Source organism: Gossypium raimondii, chromosome 13 (genome assembly GCF_025698545.1).
Source record: "Gossypium raimondii isolate GPD5lz chromosome 13, ASM2569854v1, whole genome shotgun sequence".
In the NCBI taxonomy this organism is placed as follows: domain Eukaryota; kingdom Viridiplantae; phylum Streptophyta; class Magnoliopsida; order Malvales; family Malvaceae; genus Gossypium; species Gossypium raimondii.
In genome coordinates, this window is record NC_068577.1 from 41,488,889 (window position 1) to 41,509,085 (window position 20,197).

General features: G+C 36.6%; 1 protein-coding gene across 1 annotated transcript; it reads left to right on the plus strand.

The window, feature by feature from the left end:
• The first annotated feature begins 8,629 nt into the window (after nucleotides 1-8,629).
• LOC128036194 (uncharacterized) lies at nucleotides 8,630-9,238 on the plus strand. The gene has a single exon (XM_052627105.1). The coding sequence runs from the start codon at nucleotides 8,630-8,632 to the stop codon at nucleotides 9,236-9,238; it is 609 nt and encodes a 202-aa protein (XP_052483065.1).
• Nucleotides 9,239-20,197: the final 10,959 nt, after the last annotated feature.

Below are 20,197 nucleotides of genomic sequence, written 5' to 3' on the forward strand. Positions count from 1 at the left end.
CACTAATTTTAAATTATAATTAATATTATTATGACTTTTTTCTTTTCATACTTTTATATCATCTTTAAATAAAATAATTACAAATTTAATAATAGAACATGTGTTCAATAGTATTAAATATAAAATTATTATCACTCCACCTATATTCACTATTTGATAAATTTCAAAAGAAAATAGACAAAATCAAATACAATTATAAAATCTCTCATTAAATTTGGTGGCACAACTAAGTTTGGAAAAACATTGAAAAGCAAAATTTAAAAATAATTGAAAATATTATTATAAGGACCTAGAGGCTAAATAAGGCGAATAGGCCATTTTTTAAATTAGGCCTTTAGGTCGTTTTTAGGAGAGAGAAAGTGAACTTCCCTAGGATAGGCATTAGAGTCAATGATCTCATCTTGGCATGATATATGAAATGTGTGCAGCTCGGAGCGATATCGCATCACCGACGACTCAAGAATACCTCGAACGTAAATCAAATATTTTTAACGATCGAAATTTTTAAGACCGGGAAATGGTTTATACTGGAGAAATAGAGGGGATTTGAGAGAAATTATATGACTGAGGGATAATGAAGCTTGGTGTGTGTAAGTCATTTTATAGTCACAGGGAAGGGTCTGTTTACAAAGAAGAACCTTGAAAGAGCGTTAAAACATATTCTAAATGTGTTTAAAGTGTCTAAATTATTAGAAGAGTCAGGTTTTTGTCCCCAAGGAATAGGAAATTTGTTAGAGAAAGCTTGCCCAGTAGGGGGCTTTCTCTAACAAATTTTAGGGTGAAAGTACCTTTTTCAAATGCCCGTTGAGCACATTATGCAACGCAAAATCTCGATGAAATTATATGACCTCTGAATGCGTGATAAAAATTATTTGTACCATACAATATACAACGAATGTGTGCATTCTTAAATGAAATTTGTGGTGCATGTCCACCTTGTGCAGCTCCTTCAGGTCTCGCAATGGCGGCAGAATACATTGCCTCCACCCGGACTACCGCAACACCCGGTTCAATTCATGCATTTCCACCGTCGCGTACACTACCAACGGCACCTTGGCGTCCCACATTTGTCGATTGTCCAACACTTCCAACGGGATGCAATATATGACATCGGTATCGGCATACAAAATTCATTCAAATTGAAAAATAAAATTGTAATTATTGTTATGTATGAATTTTCTTTTATGAATCATTACGTAATTAATATAGGTTCGAAAGAATAAGTAACTAGCCTCGAGTTCCAAGCATTGATCTGACAATGGCCTCAAATGTTCTAGCTCCTCGAGCAGTCCCACGTAGCTCAACCCATGGTTCCACCTGTACAAGCGATATGTTAGTCGAAACGTATAATAAAAAGAATTTACTATACAAACTACGTATTTGTTAATAAATAAAGTCTACCTCATCACCAACGGGAACATGTATAAGTCAGTCACCTTGGGACGTAGAAACGATAGTTTCCATGAGGCCTACTGCTACAGCAGGAGCAGGTAACCACCAATCGACGCTGCAATCGGTAACGTGACCCGACACATCTCCTGGTATAACATCGACAATACGGTAGATTCTCAACTTAATTTTTCGCACTTATCGAAGTCTACTAGATGTAGTATCCAACTTATGTACACCAAATTTCGAGATTTGTTGGGCATTAAAATGCCCCTATTTAACCTCGTAATGTATGCTTGGGCGTATTACTCTATGACCTCCTCCATTTGGTCTTTAGGGAGCTCGTCGAAGTTATTCTTCAACCAGTTAATCAATATCTGACCACCTTTGAACTTGTTTGGGACCTTCTCCAACAGTACTGTGTAGAGGTTCACTTTACTTGTAATGATCATTGATCCCATGATGACTGGCCCATCCATTGGCGGACCGAGTTGTAACGCTACGTCCTCGAGTGTGATTATACACTTGCCACATGGAAGGTGAAAAGTGTGTGTTCCGGGTCTCCATCTTTCCACCAATGTGTCGATTAGTGCCAAATCGAGTTTGTAGCCCCCAGACAAGCGAGACGCATGTAAGAATCCAGTCGCTTGCTAGTGGCCACAAATTTCAGGGATCGCAGACTTTCCCATATTATGAATAAAGCCATTTAGAACACGACCGTCTGCCTATTTACACAATAAAAAAATTTCAAATAAAAAAATTAAATTTAACATTATTGAAATTAATGAATTTTAAATTTTCTTCTTACCATTACTTCTTGGGCGGTGAAAATATGTTTGTTGTTCAAGCAGATTAGAGAGGTGGTCATTTGTGAAAAATCAATTTGGAACAAATACAATACGAGATAATTAATAAAAACAATATTTTTAAATGAAAATATGAAATTTAAGGGGCATTTATAGGGTAAAAAAATTATTGTTGGAATTTTATTTTTTTTTACCGTTGGTACAACAATGTTCAAAAGTTGTTTTTTTACTGTTAAGGGAAATCGTGTGACACTTGTGTAGAAAACTCGCCCAACTGGACGCGCTTTCCATTTCTCTTTCTTAAAATCGGCTTATTTCCCTAATTAATTTTAAAACAGACCTAAAGGCCTAATTAATTAAAAAAACAACCTTTAGGCCTAATTTAGCAGATTTAGATATCTACTAAGATTTTTATATAACTTTTGGAAAACATTTATTTAACAAAATTACATTCTAAAAAGCCTCACTGTTTTCTAAAACAACACACCTCGTATAAATACTACTATTCCCATAAAAAAACTACCACCCATTTAAAATTTTAGGTTAAGTTCGCTATTTGTCTTTATATTTTACAAAATTTATAGATTTAGTCCATCTATTTTAATTTAGTTCTTTTAGTCCTTATATTTTTGAATTCTAAAATTTCCATTCTCACCAAACGATAACTATTAAATTCATTAAGTTCTACTATTTCCAAAATTTGATACAAAAACATGTTATCATATGTGTAATGCCATGTCACTTTGTTATTTTCACATATTACTCACTAAAAATTCAGTTAAAAGGATAACAAAAGTCATTTGTGTCAAGATTGAAATTTCAAAATGCGGATAATATAGGGACATAGAATGGTCCAATTGGAGAGACTAAATCTACAATTATACACATAGAACATGATTAGAAATTAAATTTAACAAAATGAATTGAAATGCTACTATTTGGGTTAGGAATAAAATTTTAAAATTTGAAAAGTATAAGGATTAAAATTGACCAATTTGGAAAATACAGAGCTAAAATTGTTCAAAATAAAGCGAAGAATGGGACTAATAGTAAAGTTTAACCAAATTTTAAATATGTATATTACATTTTTCCTAAGTGTAAAGCATTTTTTTGTTAAAAATGACATAATTTTTTGCCACCAATTTTTTCGTTAGCATCGAGAGCGAAAAATAAAATAATTTTTTAATATGTATCAAGTAATAAAGCCATGTAAATTAATTCCTCTAGATACTTAAAAGTTGTAGGAATAATTTAATTCTTTTACTTTTAAACTTAAAGCAAAATAGTAAAATAGATAATTAAACTAATGTTAATGTCACGGGTCACGGATCAAAGCCCATGATGAATGCACACAAAACGTCTTATAGAGGTTAATTGATAAAATGTGGCTCATTCGACCCACTTGAACTAACCCGATTCGTGGAATATGCAAAGAATCTCATCTACTTGAAGCTTTGGTGGTCAAGTGAAGCACTTAAAGAAAATTATGGCTACCATGGTAAAAATATAAACTAATCTTAGAATGTTTGTAATCTTATAAGATTTGATTTTGTAATCTTAGAGGATTGAGTAAATCCCTAAAGAATCTCAATTTTAGATAGGTTTTAATCTCAACCATCAATCTAAAGTAAACTGTACTATTGGATCTGGGGAAACTCAACTATAAATAGAGTCATTCTCTCTCATTTGTAATAATCCCATTACATCTCGTTTCATCCCATTGTATTCCATTCAAAGTTAGTGAATATACTTTGAGAGCAATTACTCAAACATTTTGTAGGCATTGCTTTCTTGTGGCTTTTATGTTCTTTCGTTGCTTCTTTGTCTTTAAGTTGCTTCTATTTTATTTTTGATGCATTGGAGAATTTCTTTTGTGAACTCTCACTTTGCGAGAGTCAGGCTGACTTAGGCGAATTTCAAACTGAGAAATAGGCTAATGTTACACAGATTGCGAGACTAAAGTTCTAGCGCCGTGACAGTTGGTATCCACGCTAAGGTTCGAAGGCACTGGTTGAGATGACAAAAGGATTAGAAGATCAGATTGCACCAATGGAGACCCATGGGAGGGCCAAGAAAGTTAGCTGATCGAGGGACATGCTATCAGCTTTGGAAGGTCGACTGGTCAATCTCAAGGAATTCATAGGAAATTTGAGGGAGATAATTGAGGTAGTCGAGGAACACATTGCAGAGTTAGACTCGATGGAAGAGTAACTTAAGGAATTTGTGCTGAAGTCTCTCAATTCAAAAGTGGAAGCGATACAAAGGATGTTCAATTCCACCGTGGATAAGCTGATAGTGAGGGATGATATTCTTGAGGCTATGATTATGGCTTTGAAGGAATAAATTGATGAGATCAATAGGGAGCTCGTTATCTGTAAAGTTGCTTTGGGTAACGGGATATTGGCTGTAGCATTCAAGCATAAGATGGATATCCCTAAGCCAGAAGAGTATACGGGGACAAGATCTGTGAGAGATATGGACAATTTCTTATAAGGAATGGAGCAGTACTTCTGTGTCAAAGGCATCGTGGATGATGCTACTAAGGTAAATAGTACAACCATGTATTTCACTAAAGTTGCTCTTTAATGGTGGCGTTGTAAGTCCACAGTTGAGAAACGTGGTGGAACTGTAAGTGGAACTTGGGAGGAGTACTAAAAAGAATTCAAGGGGTAGTTTTACCCAAAATATACAAAGAATGACGCTTGGACTAAGTAGTGTTGGCTTATACAATAAGGCAGGATTAGTGAGTATGTGCAGGAGTTCCAATATCGAGGAGTTAAAGAACTTACCAAAGCCATGATCATAGCGAAGTCCTTAATTGAGCTTGTTCTGAGGAAAAACTAGTTCGAGTCTTCCAAGCCTAAGGAGAAGGGTAATGATGAGGGAGGTGAAGAATGACTGGTTAAAAATGGTAATGATGGCAATGGGAAACCACCTAACGGGAAGTGGAAACCCAACAACTATTTGAGGTACGAGGAGAATGAAAAGAAACTAATACAGTGCTTCTTATGTAATGGTCGCATAGGGTGCGGACTACCTACAGAGATCCATGATGTACGCAATCGCTAAAGAAGATGACTTGAAGCCTAATGAGAATAGACTATTGAAGCTTGGATCAATGATACTCAATTCTACTAAAGCAAAGAAGGACCACAACCAGAAAGGGTTGATGTTTGTGGATATGAACATCGTAAGTCAAAAAAAGAATGCTCTTGTTGATACAAAGGCATCAGACTTGTTCTTATCAGAGAAAGTTGTGGGTAAACTTGGTCTCTCAATTAGCAAATCGACTAAGAGGATCAAGACGGTTAATTCCAAAGAGGTCCCAAGTTGGAATAACATAAGAAGTGAAGCTATAAATTGGGAAGTGGAAAGGCAAAAAATACTTTGAGGTAATTTATTTAGATTATTAGGACTTTATTCTTGGATTGAATTTCCTTAACCGGATTAATGTTTTTTTGGTTCCTTTTACCGATTGCATATGTATCTTGGATACTCGTCAACGAAAATGCATTGTGCCAGTGAGTCATGATGAGAAAGGTGGAACCAAGGTATTGACGACAATCCAGCTAATCGAGGATGTTTATTGTGGAAAGAACATTGACTTGATAGATTGGAGTGCTAAAAAGACCCCCTTGGAAATGCTAGAGGTGCGACAAACTGGTATAGAACCTATTGAGTTATCAGTGGGGCTATCACCTATGAGAGAGGTGGGTTGTGCATCAGACTTAGGGGGAAAAGTAGTGATACAAATGGGGTAGTCAGATTAAGGAAATGTTGCACGTGATGTACATTCAAACATTTATCTAGTGTTTTACATTATGACTTACCATTGGCTTAGCAAAGACACAGGGTTCTTTTAGAGTTGATAAGCGGGTAAGCTGAGGGGATTACAAATCGAATTTGGCGAGAAAACTCAAGTTTAACCCAATGTTTAATGTGAGCACACTGAAGCCTATTTGTGAGGATCAATGGGATCTTGATTGAGGCAAGTCACAATGTGGGCAAGTAACAGCGATGGACTTATATGAATGAGATGTACCTAGGAGAGAAATAGCTCGAGTTAGGCAACGAAGAAAACTGAGGCAAAGGTTTCGAGGGGCAGAACTACTCGACAGAGAGACTAGTTGGGAATCAGTCAAGGTATCAAGACAGTTTGAAGACATGTCAAAATTGTGGCATTCCAAGGACACGATGAGGGCGTTGTGAGAATGGGTGAAGGAGAATGTCACAAACCGTGGATCAAAGTCTATAACGAATATGCATAGAACATCTTATGAAGGTCAATTGATGAAATGAGACTTATTTGATCCACTTGAACTGACCCAATTCTTGGAACATGTGAATAAACCTATATACTTGAAGCTTTGGTGGCCAAGTAAAGCACTTAAGGAAAATTAGGACTACCATGGTAAATATGGAAACTAAACTTAGAAGATTTGTAATCTTATAAGATTTGAATTTTTTAATCTTAGATGATTGAGTAAATCCCTAAAGGATCTCAATTGTATATCTGAGTGAGTAAGTTGTACCGTTAGATCTGAATGAGTTTAACTATAAATAGATGCATCCCCCCTCATTTGTAATCATCCCATTACATCCCATTGTATTCTATTCGAAGTTAGTGAATATACTTTGAGAGCATTTACTCAAACGCCTTGTAGACGTTGGTTTCTTGTGGTTTTTTTGTTCTCTCATTGCTTTTTTTGTGTTTGAGTTGCTTCCGCTTTATTTTCGGTGTCTTGGAGAAGTTCTATTGTGAATTCTCATTTTGCGAGAGTTAGGCTGACTTAAGCGGATTTGAACCCAAAAATTACCTAAAATCGCATGGATTGCGATTCTAAAGTTTTAACCTATGACACTAGTTGTTAAATGGTTGATACGGCATGCTAGCGTAGATTTTAAAATTATATATTTTGGTTGTCTTGGATTTTTTTAGGTCAATCTTTTGGTGAGATGTGAAATTATATCAAACATTTAGTTATCCTATCCTATCTAATCTCATAATATTAACATAATTTATTATCTAATTGTCATATCATAATAATATTGTCAATTTAATCGTAATTATTGTCTTTATCATGTTTTTATTCTCTTCAAATAAATAATATTTTTTAAGGTTTTATGTGACCCAGATAAATTAAATATTGTTTCATAACATTCTTTGAAATTTTATTGTATTTGATTTTAACAATAAATTTAGATATTTATTCAATAAAAATTAACAAACATATAAAAAATATCAAGAATAATTTAAAAGAACAAATTTGGCTTTATATAAAGAATTTATTTAAAGAGTTTGTATTGATTCAATGTACCTAAACTATACACATCATAAATGTAAATAATAATAATAAACCATCAATGAGAATTGACAAAAATTTAAATTATGCGCAAAAATGCTATATGAGTTCTTTTTTAGACTACAATATGAATATATTGTTATGAAGCTATTGGTCAACATCAAGGTTTAGACCAACTTTCAATTTTCTGTTTAATTTCGTTAAAGTGTTTTTGGCAGTTTCAATTTTTTTAATAAAACGGAGTGTTTTATTGCATTGGGGAAGGAGGTAACGATACGTAGACCAGGGTAGAGCCATTACTAAAATGGAGCGTATTGTCTGTTAATACAGCTATAAAAGAAACGTTAGTTTTTTCCTATTTAGCCAACCGGCAGTAATGCAGGGTGGTTATGTTTATTGGCAATGAATTTCTGAACTGTTTCTTCTCTCTCTATCATGCTTTCTTTCTCCCTTCCTTCTTCAATTGTTTTTCTTCTCAAATTTTTATATGTTATCAAAAATATCAGAGCCACATCGATATTCTTAACCGGTGACGAAGTGACAACCAGACTGTAGAAGGATATGGAAACGTGTTGAAAGCTAGACTGCAATGCAACATGGAACCAGCAGCCAACTACTGTCAAGTTCAGCAGCAGCAAAGCAACTGGAAGTGCAGCATTGAAGCTTGACCGAATGCAACAGTAATGTAATCTTGTTTAGTTACAAATTTGTGTAAGAAAGTAGGATTAGTGTTTGAATGATCTTTGATGTAATAGCTGATTGGTCAGCTATTTTTGTGTATCATTTTAGCTATAACTAGATATGCATTAGTTGGGGCAGCTAAACAATTAGGTAACTGTCATTTTATCAATTTGTAACTTAAATACATTTTGAATTTTGAATGAAAATATGGTTGTTCAGTTACATTTTTTTGCTGTGTATTCAAGTTCTGCTTGCTGCTTTTTTTCTTTTCTTTTGCTTCGATTTTTCATTGGTTTTGCTTTGCAAATCTATTGATGCCTGCTGCCCTTGTTCCAACAAATGGTATCATGAGCCCGAGTCTTTGAGAGGCCTTTGTTATTTTGTTGTTTTCAAATTAAAAGCAAAGCTTAAAAGAGGAAAGATCGAAGCCTTTGAACTTAGTCTAGCAGAATGAGTTTCACTCCACCTCCACCACCTGTGTTCACTGGAGAAAACTATCACATTTGGATAGTTAAACTGAAGACATACCTCCAGGCATATGATCTGTGGAGTGTGATCGAAAATGAAGCTGAACCACCTCCATTGAGAGCCAATCCCACCATTTTTAAAATAAGGCAGCATACTGAGGAGCGAGCCAAGAAGCACAAGGCTATGACCTGTTTACAGAATGGAGTGTCTGATGTGATCTTCACTCGCATCATGGCCTGTGACTCACCTAAGCAGGCATGGGAGAAGCTGAAGGAGGAGTTCATGGGGACTGACAAAACGAGGCAGCAGCAAGTGATCAATCTCAGGAAAGACTTTGAGAATTTGAGGATGAAAGAGTCTGAGACCATCAAGCAGTGCCCAGATAGAATAGTGGCCATTTTCAATAGCATAAGGCTCCTGGGAGTGGACTTCACTGAGAGCAGAGTTGTTGAAAAATTCATTACAACCCTCCCTGAGAAATTCGAGTCAAAGATCTCTTCACTTGAGGACTCGAGGGACTTATCAGCCATCTCATTGTCTGAGCTGATAAACTCACTGTATGCACTTGAGCAAAGGAGAGCAAATAGATAGGAAGAAAATCCTGAAGCTGCTTTCCAGGCAAAAGCCATTGAAGGCTCAAGTTTGAATTTGAAAGGCAAGAAGCCTTGGTACAACAGAAGAGACAAATCAAGAAAAGATGAAGGAAAAAGGGTGTTTTCACCATGTGCTCACTGCAAGAAGACAACACATTCAGAGAAGTATTGCTGGTATAGGCCAGACATCTAATACAGAAAATGTAAATAGTTTGGTCATGTGGAGAAGGTGTGCAAAGGCAAGGCAAAGGAGGCTACTCAGCAACAAGCTCGACCTGCTGAGGATCTGCAAGCTCAAGAGGAGCATGTGTTTACAGCATCCTGTTTTGTTGACACAACAAAAGCTAGCAGTGATTGGCTATTAGACAATGGCTGCTCACACCATATGGCAGCTGATGAAAGGTTGTTTAAGGACCTAGACAGAAGTTTCTACTCGAAGATCAGAATTGGAGATGGAAAGCTAATTGAGGCTAAAGGCAAAGGCAATATGTTGGTCAGCACTATTTCAGGTAACAAACTAATCACTGATGTGCTCTTTGTACCTGACTTAGACCAAAATCTACTTAGTATAGGCCAATTAGTGGAAAAAGGCTATGCCCTGGTCTTTAAAAATGGTTGCTGCATTGTTCAAAACTTGCATGGTCAGGAGCTAGTTACAGTTGCCATGACTGATAGATGCTTCATGTTGGATGTAAGTCAAGTGGAAAGAAAGGCATACACCAGCCTTGCTGATAGCACTGATTTGTGGCATAGGAGATTAGGCCATGCTAATTTCAGATCCCTTGATTTGTTGCATAGGCTAAATTTGGTTGAAGACATGTCTAAAATTGAAGCTGGTAGGACTGTGTGTGAGGTTTGTCAGCTTGGTGAGCAAGCTAGATTGCCTTTTCGTGCTGACAATGCTTGGAGAGCTAAAAAAGGCTCGAATTGGTGCATTCTGATGTCTGTGGTCCTATGAAAACAACTTCAATCAGTGACAACAAGTATTTTGTCCTGTTTATAGATGATTTGACAAGGCTTTGTTGGGTTTATTTTTTGAGGCAGAAGTCAGAAGTGTTTGAAGCCTTCTGCAAGTTCAAAGCATTTGCTGAAAATTAATCTGGTTGTAAAATTAGAGCCTTGAGGACTGATAATGGCTCTGAATATGTGTCTGATAGATTTTAGAAGCTGTGTGAAAGTGCTGGGATTCATCATCAGCTCACAACTGTCTATACTCCTCAGCAAAATAGAGTATGTGAGAGGAAAAACAGAACTGTGCTTGATATGGCCAGATGTCTGTTGTTTCAAAGCAAGCTTCCAAGTCAATATTGGGCTAAGGCAGTCAACACCTTAGTATACTTGCTCAACATGTTACCAACTTGAGCAGTCAAGGATAAAACTCCTTTTGAGGCTAGGCATGGAGCCAAACCAGTTGTAGCACACCTGAAAGTATTTGGTTGTGTGTGCTATGCTCATGTTCCAATGGAAAAGAAAACCAAACTCGAGAGCAGAGCTATTCCAGGAATTTTTGTTGGCTATAGTAGTAACAAGAAAGGCTATAGGGTGTATGATCCATCAACAAATAAGGTTTTAGTCAGCAGAGATGTGAAGTTTGATGAAGAAAGGGTGTGGAGCTGGAATGGTGCTGAAGCAGGTTTGTTTGAAGAAAATCAGTTGGACTTGGTTACTGAACCTACAGAAGAAGGACCAAATGCTAATGCTATTGATGATACACCAGTGAGAGGCACCAGAACCTTAGCTGATGTTTACCAAAGGTGCAATGTTGTTGTAATCGAGCCTACTAACTATGAGGAGGCTGCCAAAGATCGGAACTGGATGAAAGCTATGGAAGCTGAGTTGGAGATGATTAACAAGAATCAGACATGGGAATTGGTGAACAGACCAGATCACAAGAAGGTTATAGGTGTTAAGTGGGTGTATTGAGCCAAATACAATGCTAACGACTCATTGAACAAGCACAAGGCTAGGCTTGTGGTGAAGGGCTACAGTCAGCAGTATGGAATTGGCTTCTTGGAGACATTTGCTCTAGTAGCAAGATTGGACACAATCAAGCTTCTATTTGCCTTAGCTGCTCAAAAACAGTGGAAGGTTCACCAATTGGATGTGAAATCATCATTTTTGATTGGCTTTCTCAAACAGGAGATTTTTATCGAGCAACCAGATGGATTTAAGGTTGCTGGACATGAAGATAAAGTGTATAGGCTGAGAAAGGAACTTTATGGCCTGAAGCAGGCACCAAGGGCCTGGTATGACAAGGTTGACACCTACCTGTCCAAGCTCAAATTTGAGAAAAGTGCTAGTGAACCTACACTTTATGTAAAGAAGTTAGAATATAAGACTTTGCTAATTGTTTATTTGAATATGAGACTTTGCTAATTGTTTCTTTGTATGTAGATGATCTGCTAGTGACAGGGAGCAAAAATGAGCTCATTGATGAGTTCAAAGTCCAAATGCAGCAAGTGTTCGAGATGACTGACTTGGGGATCATGACTTACTTCCTTGGTATGGAAGTGCATCGTCTAATCGAGGCATGTTCATTAGCCAACATACATTTGCCTTGAAGATTCTTGATAAATTTTGCATGCAGAACTGTAAAACAGTCAGCACACCAGTGGCTCGAGGTGAAAAACTGACTAGCAGTGGTGACCAAGAAAGGGTTGATGAAAGGCACTATCGAAGCCTAGTAGGTTGCCTGTTGTATCTAACAACAACTAGGCCAGATATTATGTTTCGTGCCAGTTTGCTATCGAGGTTCATTCACTGCTGTAATGAAGCTCACTTGAAAGCTGCAAAGAGGGTCCTTAGATACATTAAAGGGACAACAAACTTTGGTGTAATATTTGAAAGTGGAAAAGAGTTGAGACTTGAAGGTTACTCAGATAGTAACTGGGCAGGATATCTTGATGACATGAAGAGTACCTCTGGCTACTTTTTCACACTTGGGTCGAGTGTGTTTTGCTGGAGTTCGAAAAAGCAACAGACTGTTGCTCAGTCCACAGCTGAAGCAGAGTACATTGCAGTTGCAACAGCTGTCACTCAGGCCATATGGCTCAGAAAACTCCTTCAAGACCTTAATGAAAACCAAGTTGAAGCAACTGAGATTTGGGTGGACAATCAATCAGCAGTTTCTATAGCTAAAAATCCTGTGTTCCATGGTAAAACTAAGCACTTTAAGATTAAACTTCATTTTGTTAGAGAAGATGTTTTGTTCGAGAAGCTGAGCAAACGAAGGAAGTTAGCCTTGTTCACTGCAGCTCACGGGCTCAATTGGCTGATATGTTGACTAAGCCCTTATGAGCTACTCGATTTGAAGCCTTGAGAAGTACAATTGGTATGTGTTGCATACAGTCCAAGGAGGAGTGTTGAAAGCTGGACTGCAATGCAATATGGAACCAGCAGCCAGCTACTATCAAGTTCAGCAGCAGCAAAGCAACTGGAAGTGTAGCATTGAAGCTTGACTGAATGCAACAGTTGCTTGATTGATTTTGTTTTAATGTAATCTTGTTTAGTTACAAATTTGTGTAAGAAAGTTAGTAGGATTAGTGTTTGAATGATCTTTGATGTAATAGCTGATTGGTCAGCTATTTTTGTGTATCATTTTAGCTATAAATAGATATTTATTAGTTGGGGAAGTTAAACAATTAGGTAACTGTCATTTTATCAATTTGTAACTTAAATACATTTTGAATTTTGAATGAAAATATGGTTGTTCAGTTACATTTTTTGCTGTGTATTCAAATTCTGCTTGTTGTTTTCTTTTCTTTTTTTTTTGCTTCGATTTTTCATTGGTTTTGCTTTGGAAATATGTTGATGCTTGCTGCCCTTGTTCCAACAAAACAATGTAGAAGGGATTCTCCCAACTTCAAGCTAAGTTGAATCAAATAGAGGGTTGAATTGAGTCTCGTCTTGAAGGTTTCCATGAAAAGATAAAAACGAAACTTCGGGCTGACTTGAAAACTCTATTTGAGCAGTACGTGGGTCAATCATCATTAGGTGAGCTTCCACCTAGTAAAACTCTGATTCTATCACCTATACAGGATAGTGGACAGGCAAGACTATTTTTTAGATCATGTGCAGTGGAATCATCTGGAAGGGTACTTAAGTTTGGCTGCCCTCGGTTTGATGGAGAAGATTTCAGGGGATGGTGGTTCAAGTTGGAACAGTTCTTTGAGGCTGAAGATCTTCCAGAGCATGCCAAGGTTAAGACAGTGATGCTCCACCTTGAAGGAAAGGCCTAGATTGGCATCATTTTTCTGCCAAAGAAATGGAGGGTTACATCAGCTTTCATGGGACACTTATGCCAGAGGGATTAAAGAAAGGTTTGGTTCTACCACCTATTTGGATCCTATGACTCAGTTAGTAGCCCTTAAACAAACTGGTACTGTTGACGCTTACCGTGACCATTTTGTGAGCATATTAAATCAACTACACCTTCCAGATAGTTATACTTTAAGTATCTTCATCAACAACTTAAAGATAGAAGTAAGGCAATATCTAAGGTTATTTAAACCCCAAACCTTAATAGAGGCATTTTTTACTACTAGAGAAGTTGAGGAAAATCACAACAATGGGAAATCATGTCGGGTACTCAAAACCCCTACTACCCAACCCCAGAATGATCTCTCCCATATCAACGTACCCTGCACATCCCACTAGCACTGGTCCTATTTCAGTTCCTAGTAGCCAAAACCCCCAACCAAATTATTAACTCAGTCAAAAATTAAGGATAAGAGAAAGAAAGGATGGTGTTTTTGGTCTGCCTCTAAGTATACCCCAGGACACAAATGTACTAAATCAAAACTCTATCAGCTGGTAGTGGAACCTCAATCCGATTGTTTGGTAGAGCAAAATTTTCAAGTAATAGAGGAGTTTTTGGACTGTATAGAACAGTTGGAAGTGGTGGAACAAGAGTTGGACACTGCCACACCTGTGTTCTCTCTACACGCACTTCAAAGTTTCCAAGGTCATAATACAATGAGATTGGCAACTAGAATGGGTTCCATTGAGGTAATCATTCTTGTAGACTTTGGTAGTACTCATAATTTCGTGGATTCAAAGCTAGTCAAGTGGATAAATTTACCTGTGGAACAATCTTGTCAACTAAAAATTATAATAGCTGATGGAGGCAGTTTAACAACCAAAGGCCTATGCAGGGTAGTAAGTTGGGAAGCTAAAGGACACGAATTTGTGACGGACTTTTTAGTACTATCTGTTAAGGGTTGTGATGTAGTCTTAGGGGTACAATGGTTGTTGTCATTAGGGTCTATTATATGGAATTTTGGCTCATTAACAATGCAGTTTGAACACCAACAACAAACTTGCATTTTGCGAGGTATCTCCCCAGGGGGTCTGCAGCTCATAACAAGCCAACAATTAGCAAAATGTTTAACCATGGTGAACTCAGGTCTTTGCCCAATGATATGCACTTTTGATCAACAAACTTAGATTTCTACTAGTGCCGATGAATGGGGATCTCTAACAGTTTTTGCTAAATTTCCAAGATGTGTTTCGGGTACCAGAAGGGTTACCTCCTAAAAGATTGCATGACCACAGAATTCCCCTGCATGATGAGACCAAAGTGGTGATTGTCCGGCCTTACAGGTACCCTTAATTCTAAAAAATTGAAATTGAGAGACTTATCCAAGAATTGCTACAAGCCGGAGTCATTAGAGACAGTAATAGCCCCTTTGCATCTCCCATTGTCATGGTCAAGAAAAAAAGATGGGAGTTAGAGACTATGTGTAGACTATAGGCAGCTAAACCAACTCACAATTAAGGATCGGTTTCCCATTCCTGTGATCGAAGAACTATTGGATGAACTTGGACAAGCGTGTGTTTTTTTCCAAATTGGACCTGAGGTTCGGGTATCACCAAATCAGAATGTGGGATGCTGACATTTTCAAGATGACCTTTCAAACACATGAAGGGTATTATGAATTTCTGGTTATGCCATTCGGCTTAACCAAAGCCCCTTCATGTAACACCTCGTACCCGTATTCATCGTTGAAACAAGGTAAGAAGTGTTATCAAACGATCAAATTTTTTTTTTACAAAAATTTTGACATAGTTTCTTTTCATAAATATTCAATTCCTCCTGCAAATTTTTGAAACACAATCTCAAGCAACATCAATATTTCAACCAAATACAATCATATATTCAGACACGATTAATCCATTCATAACATCCTAAACTATATGGACAATAGATTTAGGGAAATAATTCATCAATTATAGATACTAACATTTTAAACCAAACCACATTTTATACATTTATATATAAGTTTATACTACATTGCATTAAGTCATCTATACATGCCATTTTTCAAAAGGATTGGTTGCAAAATACCCAAGAGTTGATGATGATAGTGAGGATGATGTTCTGACTCCGTCCAATTCCCGAGATGATTAATATCACTATAAAACAAAGGAAAAAAATAAGAGGAATAAGCTTATAGCTTAGTAAGTATGTATGTAATTGATAAATAAATTTCAAGAATAATATCATATATTATATAATTTATACCACACATAAATCTATCATTTAGTCAACTTCCAGCAAACTGTTTTTTCTGTGTTACAGTCACTAAATTATTTTTATCTGGAGCTACGGAACTAAAAATTAAGATCCGTAAATTTTCCCTGAAACTAGACTCATATACCTTCTTACCATAAAATTTTTCATTGTTTCACACTTCTGTCCTCTCTTCACTAAAATTTATTTAACTCTTTGTAAAAAATTCAAACAATTTTCTCATTTATTTCTCATAAAAATAGACTCATTAAGGAATTCAAGAATGTAAATTTCAAGCTATAATTATTTTTTTACAATTTTTGGTGATTTTCCAAAGTTGGAACAGGGGATTTCGAAATCAATCCAACCATGTCTCAATAAAGTTTAAATATCCCCAAATATACAACTCCTTTGCTTACTTTGTTTCTTCCATATGAAAATAGACTCATTCAGATTCAATTTCATATATTATTTAGCCTCTAACTCAATTTCTATAGTTTTTGGTGATTTTTCAAACTAACATCACCGTCACTGTCCAAATTTGTTCTATTCCAATATTCCTTATTCACATAGCACTATAACCATTTATTTTATAACACAACACAAACTTCATCACTTCAATCACTTTTCACAACTTATTACATTCCGATCACATACTCATATTTCATCATCATGACGATTTAAAAAAAATATTCGGAGCTTTTCACACAGTACTACTCATATTATTTTTATCATTTGATACACGTAGTAGCCTTCACATAGTACTACACACGTGATCAGTTTTACTGTTCACGTAGTAGCCTTCACATAGTACTACACACGTGATCAAGTTTTACGGCTCACGTAGTAGCCTTCACATAGTACTACACACGTGATCAAGTTTTACGGCTCACGTAGTAGCCTTCACATAGTACTACATACGTGACCAAAGCTTTTCGGTACCCATTGTAGCCTTCACTTAGTACTACACATGTAACCATAGTTTATCGATACACGTAGTAGCATTCACACAGTACTACACACGTGCTCAAAGCTTTTCGGTACACATAGTAGCCTTCACTTAGTACTACACATGTGACCATTATTTATCGATACACGTAGTAGCCTTCACACAGTACTACACACGTGCTCAAAGCTTTTCGGTACACATAGTACCCTTCACTTAGTACTACACATGAAACCATTATTTATCGATACACGTAGTAGCCTTCACACAGTACTACACACGTGTTCATCGACACCTTATTCAAATCTTTACTCAAATAAATTTATAATTTGTCCAAAACACATTATAATATTAACCCTTTCACGTATATTGTTACGAAACATAACAAAAATAATTATAACAATGTAATAATCACATACAACTTACCTCGATACAAAATGTAAAGATTTTGCAATTTAATCCTCAATCTTCTCTTTTCCCTGATTAAGGTTGATTTCTCATCTTTCTTGATCTATAATAGCAATTTGAGCTTGTTTAATATTCACATTTATTAAAACAAGCTTCGACTCAACTTTTATAAAATTACAATTTTGTCCCTAAACTTTTGCATAATTACATCTTTTTCCCCAAGCTCGAAAATTAAAGTTCACACCTTATTCTTATGTTTTACAATATTCTGAACACTTTTCCCTTCTATGGAAACATCAAATTCTCACTCTAACATACACTTATGAACAATAAATATTTTTACCGATTATGTCGATTTACTCGTTTTTGCTTAAAATCACTTAGCAAAAGTTGTTTAACATAATTTCTAGCTTCATATTCCACCATAAAACAGAAAAATAAACACATTTCACCTATGGTTATTTTTCTAAATATAAACCCTAACATGAATTATTGATAGAATAAGCTAAACCAAGCTATGAGGATTTCAAAAATGCGAAGAACATTAAAAACGGGGCTAAGATGCACTTACTATGAGCTTGAAATATCAAAGAAACCCTAGCTATGGTGTATTCCAAGTTTTGGCAGCAACTTATGGAGAAGATGATGATTTTTGCCATCTTTTTCCCTTTTTATTCTTTTTATTACCAAATGACTAAAATGCTCCATTTAAAAAAAATCTATTTCACCCATTTCTTATGTATATCTTTGTCCATCAATTTACTAATGGTCTAATTACCACATAAGGACCTCCAATTTAAAATTTCATAACAATTAGACACCTCTAAGATGTAGAACTCAACTTTTGCACTTTTTACAATTTAGTCCTTTTGACTAAATTAAATGCCCAAACGTCAAAATTTTCGAACGAAATTTTTACGAAATTTTTTTGTGAAATTATAGACCTTAAAAATATAATGATAATAATATTTTCCCTCGCCAGATTTGTGGTCTCGAAACCATTGTTCCGACTAGACCCAGAATCGGGCTGTTACACTTCAAGTTTCCAAGCACTGATGAATTCCATTTTTAAAGGGTTATTGAGGAAACCAATGCTAGTGATGAAAGGCGTTATGAATTTTTGGTTATGCCATTCGGCTTAACCAACGCCCCTTCAAGTTTCCAAGCACTGATGAATTCCATTTTTAAAGGGTTATTGATCATATCCTCATTTACTCTAATTTTTGGTCTGCTCATGTGGATCATCTTCGAGAAGTACTTCAACCACTTCGAGACAACTAGCTGTTCACTAAGTAGAGTAAATGTATTTTTGGCACTCACCAAATTGAGTACCTAGGGCATATTATCTCGGCTGGAACTGTCACTATGGATTCTTCGAAAGTGGAAGGAGTTTTGAGCTGGCCAACTCCAAAATCGGTAAGGGAACTAAGAGGCTTCCTGAGACTATCAGGGTACGATAGATGTTTTATAAAGCATTATGGTATTTTAGCTAGGCCTTTAACAAACTTGTTAAAGAAGGGTTCCCCTTGGGTTTGGACTGAATCTGCCAACTCAACTTTTGAGATGCTTAAGAAAGCTATTTGCCAAAACCCTATGTTGTCCTTACCAAATTTTAAGGAAGAATTCTGCGTAGATACAAATGCTAGTGGCCAAGGCGTAAGGGCAGTTTTGTTGCAACAAAAGGTTGGGAGTAAGATATCAAGCTCTTTCAATCTACGATAAGGAGATGTTAGCGGTTTTGCTAGCGGTCAAGAAATGAAACTCTTACCTGGTGGGTAGAAGGTTCCAAATCCGCACTGACCACCAAAGTTTGAAGTTCTTAGCTGATAAATAGGTAACCACTCCCTTCTAGCAGAAATGGGTAGTGAAAATTCTTAGTTATGATTATTACATAACATATAGATTATGATTATTACATAACATATAGAAGAGAACATGAACAGGAAGGCCAATTGCTACAATGTACGAGCAGTATACAGTGTTCAGGATATGGGAACGAGTCATAGAGTCATGCGCAACTGACCCTAAGCTCCAACGCATATGTAGGAACTCCAACAAAATCCTCAAACTCATTCCAAATACCATTGGGATGGTAAGGTACTCATGTGAAAAAGGGAAGACAGTAGTTGGTAATGATGTTAGTTTGCGAAGAGGACTCTTTGAATACTTTTACAGTGGTTCACTAGGGGGACACTCAGGGATACATGCGACTAAATGAAGGTTATCTGGATTATTATATTGGAAGGGATTATCTCGCTATGTGAAGTGGTGGGTTAGGGAATGCGCTACTTATCAAAAATGCAAGGCGGATTTATCTACTTCACCAAGACTCCTACAGCCCCTACCTATACCTACACAAGCTTGGGAATCCATTAGTATGGATTTCGTGGAAGGAATCCCAACTTCGAAAGGGAAGAATGTGATTATTGTTGTGGTGGACAGGTTAACAAAATATGGTCACTTTTTGGGTCTCTCTCATCCCTTTTCAGCCTTGGATGTAGTTCAAATGTATATGACACAAATCTATAAACTACATGGGATTCCCAAATCGATCATCTCTGACAGAGATAAGGTTTTGTGAGTATTTTTTGGCAAGAGTTATTTAAACAGTTGAGAACCAAGTTACATATGTCTATGGCCTACCATCCCCAAACCGACAGCCAAACTGAAGTGCTGAACTGGTGCCTCGAGGGATATTTACGTTGCATATCAGGAGAAACTCCTAGTGAATGGTTCATGTGGCTACCTTTTGCCGAATGGTGGTACAACACCACTCACCATTCATCCATTCAAACCACTCCTTATGAAGCACTCTATGGTCAGAAGCCTCCACTTCATCTTCCTTACCTAGCAGAAACCTCACCAGTGGCCGTTGTGGACAGAAGCCTTCAAAACAGCGAGGTCATCAGGGAATTGTTGCAGTTTCACCTCAAAAGATCTCAAGAGAGAATGAAGCAAATGGCCGATCGAAGGAGGTCTGAAAGGGAGTTCACAGTCGGGGATTTAGTTTACCTCAAGTTACAGCCTTACAGACAGCATACTATGAGAAAGATTCAAAACCAAAAGTTATCTCCAAAATATGTTAGCATCCA

What these genes read in the sequence shown, in the direction of transcription:
- LOC128036194 (XM_052627105.1), top strand. Translation starts at nt 8,630, where the DNA reads ATGAGTTTCACTCCACCTCCACCACCTGTGTTCACTGGAGAAAACTAT.